The sequence below is a fragment of the Halyomorpha halys genome, unplaced genomic scaffold, assembly GCF_000696795.3.
Source record: "Halyomorpha halys isolate HHAL.00 unplaced genomic scaffold, Hhal_1.1 Scaffold1462.1, whole genome shotgun sequence".
NCBI classification, from domain to species: domain Eukaryota; kingdom Metazoa; phylum Arthropoda; class Insecta; order Hemiptera; family Pentatomidae; genus Halyomorpha; species Halyomorpha halys.
The window spans coordinates 132,016-139,439 of NW_027107297.1; the positions used below are offsets into that span (position 1 = coordinate 132,016).

At 29.6% G+C, this 7,424-nt stretch overlaps 1 protein-coding gene across 1 annotated transcript in view; it reads right to left on the reverse strand.

Annotated features, from left to right (window-relative positions):
- The window catches only part of LOC106689767 (uncharacterized), a 44,410-nt gene that overhangs the window by 2,163 nt on the left and 34,823 nt on the right, over window positions 1–7,424 (reverse strand). The window contains exons 2-5 of the mRNA XM_014434929.3: window positions 4,468–4,572; window positions 4,265–4,379; window positions 1,743–1,834; window positions 1,082–1,226 (exon numbers count right to left, since the gene is read on the reverse strand). Coding sequence (XP_014290415.1) covers window positions 1,082–1,226; window positions 1,743–1,834; window positions 4,265–4,379; window positions 4,468–4,551 — 436 coding nt within the window. The 5' untranslated portion in view covers window positions 4,552–4,572. The remainder of the gene's footprint in view (window positions 1–1,081; window positions 1,227–1,742; window positions 1,835–4,264; window positions 4,380–4,467; window positions 4,573–7,424) is intronic.

The window sequence follows — 7,424 nt, forward strand, 5'->3', positions numbered from 1 at the left end:
TCTATATATATTCCCCCTATATATATATATATATATTACCTTTTATATATTTTTCTTTAAACTATTTAAGTAATGTGCCTTGTTAACACATTCTTGACTTTTACCATTAGCCCTTTCTTCTACAATATTTCAACAAATTTTTAACTCTGAAATCAGGGTTGCACGTGCCACTACACTTGTGCTTTAGACCTACACCTGTGTGTATGTCTTTCACATTTTATTTTATTTATTACACATTTATTATACATATTATTTTATTTTTTATCTTTCTTTTTACACCCCTTCACATGAAGTAGATTGGAGCAATAGCAGAAAAAATAACTGAATGTTAATCAACGTTTCACACCACTTTGCAGGGCTTCGTCAGGGCTAAATGAAATACCAGATACAAACATAGTAAGTGACAAAAAATGTTTGTATCTTGTTTTCTTTAAGTCCTGATGAAGCCCTGCAAAGTGGGGCGAAGCATTGGTTAACATTAAGTAGTTTTTTATACTATTTTGTACCTTTATTGATCTCCATCTGGACTATCTTCCTACAATCAACTTTTAATTTTAGTTCTTTCATTTTCATATTTTACTTACATATTCAATTACTTACATACACTTTTTTTTCCACTTTTTTCATAACTTTAATCTTAAATAATTTTCATGTTATACATATTTTTACTTACTAGATTTTCATATGTACTTTATTTTTTTGCTCTTAACTCTTTCTTAATTTTAATATTACTTATTCTGACATACCCTATATGTTCTTATAATACTTAGATTACACATTTTCGTTTAATATTATTTATGGATTAATATGGTTGGTTATTTTCTAATCATTCTGTAATTTCTTTTAATCATTAAGGTTGTTATCTTGTTTTCTGTTCTTAGCCGTGATGAAGGCTTGAAATTCTGGCCAAAACGTTAGCACTAATAAAGAAGTTTTTACTTGTTCTTTACTGATCATACCCCCAACCATCTTCACCTCATTTATATATATATCCATGGTTTACTATTAACTCATCATTATGCAAAATAAATTAGCTTTTTATCAAAATTAACACATATAATAATCTTATATGAACACTTACCAAGACCTAATCCCTGTAAAATAGCAACCAGTAATAATGTAGCATCAGAAAATGCGCTTAGCAAAGTAATAAAAGTTGCCAAAATACCAAATGAACAACCAACACCACTCAAGATGACCCATGGTGTCATTAGACAGTGATTCCTCTGTAACAAGAATTAAAAGTAACTTTGAATATAATCCACTATGTTTTGTATAATTAAAAACTTATCATATTTAGCTCAATCTTTACGGTTATTTATATTATATATAAAAAGTATATTTACTAATAATATTATGATATACTATAAGACCATAATAACTCAGATTTAATAGATAAAAAAATATTTAATTAAAAGTAAATTTAATATGGTTTAGAAATAAAAGCTGCTCAATAAAATAATTTAATCATAAACTCTACCTGAACATCATTTATTTGTATTATAAAAAAGGTTTAGCAAGAGATGTATTTGACTGGTTCTTTTTATGGCAGTAGCTTTATTTAAGAACTCAAAAATTTTAAATCTACTTCACCAAGTATATGGATGTTTGCAAACAATATGGCCCAGCTCAGGTAGAGTTATGGAGGGCTTGAGTGTTCAGGCCATTTTTTGATAATTTTAAGGACTATCAAAGTTGAATTAATGTATGCGAAATAATAGTAATATTAGAAGCTACATTACCTTGTAAATTCCAACCAAAAGCATGGTGTCAATAGCTAGTGAAGCCGTATAAATAACAAATACGACTGAAGCAATAATTCTAAAGGCAAACACTAAAACAGAATATATTGTTTAAAAAAAAGATATTGGAACAAAAAAATTATGATCATAAATTTTATCTAGATTGGTGTTCAATTCAAGAGTCCACCAATTCCAATTCAAACTTTTACTTCATTTAAGTTTTCTTTTTTTTTTCCCCCCCCTGCCTCATCATTTCTTATAAACAATAGGTGTTTATCTACAAGTAACCCACCTATTCTAACCATGGCGGGAGGGTCAAGTTTTCATTCTGTGGGTCTACTACCAAATAAAAGTCAACCCTCTTGGCCGAATTTGAACTGGCACCAATGCAGTTACAAGGTGGCAGAGGTAACACCTCTACTCCCTTCGTTACAAACGGCTCCAACAGTTTTCTTCAGTCAATGGAAAATGGCTATTAATCATTGAAAGAATTGACATGGGGACAGTGGTTGTTATTCCATTTCTGTACATGAGCACATAATACCCCTTGCTTTATAAAAGAAAAATACAGGCACTTTGTGATAGAAAATATTTATTTAAGATAGAGAATACTACAGAAACAGAAGATCTTTTCATTCTGATTGATAATATCTGTGCTGCTTGAGCAGTGAACCCTCTGAACTGGACTCAGAGGTGGAGAATAACAAATATTGGGCAATATATTGGCAATATTGACAATTGGGTCCAAGGCTTGTTATACAACAGCCAAGTTAGTGTTCAATAGATAATTCAATTTCCAATTTATATATACATTATTTATTTTCAATGTATCAATAAGCCTGTTAAACAGTTATGCCATAATTCACTCTGATTATTGCAGGAAGAGTAAGTAATTATAAGCTAACTTATTCTAACCTGAATGAAAAGTTTGATAATTATTCCATGGGATTAGCAGAAAATAAAATTTAATCTTGCCACTTTCTTTTAAAATTATGTTCTTATCTCTGTTCACCAATCCTCCCCTACTATTTGTTTAAATTACACCTATTCCTTCACCTGATTCATAATCAACCACTTCATCAATATAAACAATATGTCATAACAAAAATTATTACAACATAATTAAAAAGTACTCTTTTGAACATATAAATATTTAACCAAACAAATAATCATCAAGACTGACCTATGTAATTATTCTTAGGTGACTTTTGATCCAGAAAAAAATTATTTTTTCACTCGTACATTTAGTCACAGAATAAATCTAGACATTCTCACTCTGACTAGAATAGGTCAATAACCTAAGAATGTTAAACCCAAGTAAACACCAACAAATTTAAAACAAAAATATCAATTAGAAATTATAAGAATAAATAAGAGTCCAAATAACCAAGTCTCACAAAATGATCTGTTCGTGGTTAGCCTAGTTCAAAAACGAATAGCCAATTGAAAGTTAGATTACATATTTAAGGCTGGTATATGCCTGGGGTGTGGCTGAAAAAGTGATAAAAGTATTGTCCAGAAGTGCCACTTTATTGAATCAATGTGTAACATCTTTTCGATTTTCTCAACCAAAAAGAAAAGCTCCAATAATTTTAATTAAATTTGGTATATCACTGTACAATTAAATGGTCTTTAATACCAACTAGGTCTTATTCTCATTGAAATAGCCTAACAGGGCTTGAAGGACGTATCATCAAAACATCTTCCTCTAAAGTGCCTTTAATTTTAGTTGTTTTAAATAATTAGCCATTTTAAATGTTTACTAGTAGTGAAAAATGGATAGATCTAAACTAAGAAAGGACTTTAATGAACTTAAGGAGATAAAAGGAGAAATCCTTTTTCCTGGTTGAAAATACATTTCTGTAAATAAGTATTACATACCTTAGAGAAGCTAAAGATTTTAAAATTAATAATATTTGTTGTAGAATGTAATATTGAATGACAAAAAACGCCTAAATAAAAGGTAAGTTCTAACATGACTTATTAGAACAAAGTACGAGTATATTCCAACATAAATGTGCAACCGCAATTTCGCAACTTGATAAAGTTTGCTTATCATCATACTTAATATTAAAAAATAAGGCTCATTTAGAAAATTAGTATGGAGAGGTATTGCCACAATGAATAATATAGAAAATATCTGTTCCAAAACGAGCCTGGATTAATTTCAATTCAACTTTAGGGTAGTAAGTGAAAGTTACACACTACAACAAATTTTTATATAAAATTCAGAAAAAAAAACAGTATTCTATTAATTAGAAAAAATTAAGGAATTAGAAATAATATATTTATTTTTTATATATATGACAGTGATCCTTTTACATGGTTGATACCCTTAATAATAGTAATACAGACTTGATAGATACAAACTCCATAAATAAATACTAAAGATATTTCAAGGTCCCCATGGTACTAAGCATATGGATTAGTTAAAAAAAAAGTTCTTTTTGGTCAAAACACTAATCAACAATCTATTTAAATAATGAATGCTGCCTAATTAAATAAAAAATAAAAATTCATACTAATTGTTTCTATTTTTTCAGTATCAGCTTCACCTCGTTTCACTTCATCACGAAAAGAATCATAAATTACTCCAAATAAACAAGCTCCAAGAAGTAACTGGAAGGCTGTTCCTAGCTGCAAAAAAGTACATATATATATAACCTAATCCATTATGAATTATAAAAATGGTAAAAAGAGGATTAAAAAACATTTTAATACTCACCACACCCAGCCATGCTATTATTAAGGAGCTTGTTTCAAGAGTACACCCACAAAATGATTGCTTGAGTCTTGGAATGCTTACCATTGTGTATTTTGTATAAAATATCTGAAATTAAATAAATCGTTATCTATTAAATTATTATCGTTATCTTCAATATAATCCAATTTATGAACAACATATAACCATAGTATATATAATTTATAAATTAAATCGATTATTTTAATGGATGTAAACATATCTATGAAAAGCTTGAAGATAGGTATAGTACTAGTTCTCTTATGACCTACAAATCACCTTGGAAGTTTATATATACAAACATAAAAAAAAAAAACCATTAAGGCCAACCATTGCAGCACATAGCTTACATTTGTTGCTCAAATTATAATGGATACACACGGATTGGTAAACTCAGCAACTGTAAAGTCTAAGCATGTAATTAATACTGCAATAATATCTCTCACGAAATGCACATTAATAAATGCACCTCTCAGCAAGTCAAATTGGTGATATACCAACATAAATAAAAAAAAACATTAGTTGAATGAATGATGTGATTTTAAACAGGATATTAATTACGATCATTACTAATTAGGAAACAAACAAAAAATAAAACCCATACCAAAAATTAAAAGTGTAATATAGAAAGCCTGAAGTCAGAAGGAATAATGAATAGATTTACAAAGTAGTTCCATGAAACAAGCAAGTCGTCTAATGAAACTACACCTACAACTGAAAGCTCGTATACATCAGGTATGAATGAATCATATGTGAGGAATGTGTGAAAAAAAAATTAAAATCTTATAAATCCAGAACCCACAGGAGTTGACTCACGGCTACAGTGTAACAGAAAATAATTTTCTGCCCAGCCGGATTTGAACTTGGAGTTAGTAGCCTCGCGCCTTACCCAGGGCTCCTACACCTCCCAGGAATATGTGAAGAATGAACAAAATGCACTCATTATTATTTGTACAATAACAAGAGTAAACAGGTGGTAGAGACACAGAATGAAACGATCACATAGATTAATTTATATCAGTTAACAAAGAACAGAGAAAAAATATTTTAGGAATAAGGAGTATGGAGAAGCTAGAATAAATGCATGGGGAGTGGTTCAAAGTAAGAAAATAAATGTATTAAGGCAACAAGTTGAGCAGATTGAAAACACAAGAAGTAATAATGTATTCCACAAATTCATTAATGTGTGTTAAAAACCTTAAGACAAGACTGACCAAGTGAAGAAACTTTATCAAAGGTGACAATGGTAAAATTTTAATGCTAAAGGAAGGTGACAATGATATTTGGAGAACTTATTAAACCCTGGAGAATATGAGAAATAACAAGAAGTCCAAGTATTCTCCAGTTACCATTAGAGAATACTTTGTCATTACTTTTTCTAACTGGCTGGAGGGTATTAACTTATATGGTAATGAAGTTCTTAACCATACATATGTATTCTATTCAATATTTTGTCAATCACATAAAAATAATGCTTTATTTACTTATTTATCTGCACCACATCAAGGTCACTTGATGCACCATGAAGGTCTTAGATACAGTACTTTTTAAGGAAGTTGTGCAAGGAGATGATTCTTCACGAAAAAAAAAACAAATTGATTGTTACCAAATAAATATTAAATACATTCAGAACAAAGATGGTACACGACAATATAAAAAAAAAACCTGAAATTATGTAAAAAAAACAATTTCCGTTCAAAGGATTCATTGGCTAAAACAATTATATTCAGGAACTTCGTTATTTATTATTATAACCTTAATTGGAAAAGTAAAATGTTTTTCAAAATTTACATCATTTTATCTATATTTTTTTTGGATTAAAACTTTTGAATACGTGCATGAAATTGACCTTTCATACACCAGTGCGTCTTCCCACCCTCTTACCCTCAGAAAATTCCTGGACCCACCACTAGTTATAAGGAGTGAGCGTAATATCCCCTCCCTAATAAGTTTAAAACCCGAAAATTCGACATTTTAGAACTTACTTTAATCTGCAAAAATAGAGGTAAAACATTATTAATAGAAGATTATAGTCCTCAAAATTGCTTATAAACGCTATTTTGAGATACCAGTTTTCCAAAAATGTTTCAGAAAAGAGTAAATTTAGAGAATACTACATAGACCTTCGTTAAGTAGGAAATCCGGTCAAAATTGTTGGGAATCCCCAATACGTTGCAGCAACTTCCTTGGTCTCATGTGTTTGGGGAAGAGGTCCAACACAGAACAATAATGTTTGAATTTAATAAATATATACTTGTTAATTAAATACAAGACTATCCACTAAGAAAAATATATAATAAACTAAAATTAATGAGTTATAAATATTTAATTATTTTTGATATAAAATGTAATTTTATTAATCTATTATGTTTTACATTTTGACTGATCCCTTTTAAGGTAAACAATCTAAACAAAATATATTAAAAAACAATGAACAAGTTGGTGTACGAGAGAATTAAGGTTTTGGACTGGCTCCTAAGATATACCGACATGAATCAAATACAGCCTTTCTAGGACGCCTTTGGTAGGCAACGTTTTCCTCCATCTAGTGACTTACATCGGCCTCAACGTAATTTATTTGTCAATAAATATCAAGGTTAAGGATCCTTTAACGTGTAAGAGGAGGGGAGAGGTTGAAGCCGTGATGAGTAGGTACAAAACCTGACGTAATTTTTTTTTTTAAATGTTAAATTCTCATTTTTATTCTTTATAATTTATTTATAGAGTATAATTAATAGAAATCCTTTGTCTATGGTTGACTTTATTCATATAATCTACAAGGAATTCATGAGAAGGTGGTTGGGAGTACAGTCGTAGTAAATAAGTAAAACTTTTCGGCTGGAATTTCAGGCTTTCATTAGGACCAAGAACAAAAAACAAGATAAAAAATTTTACAACCATGTCAACTATGTTATAATTATGAGAGATAGTTGACCGTGGAT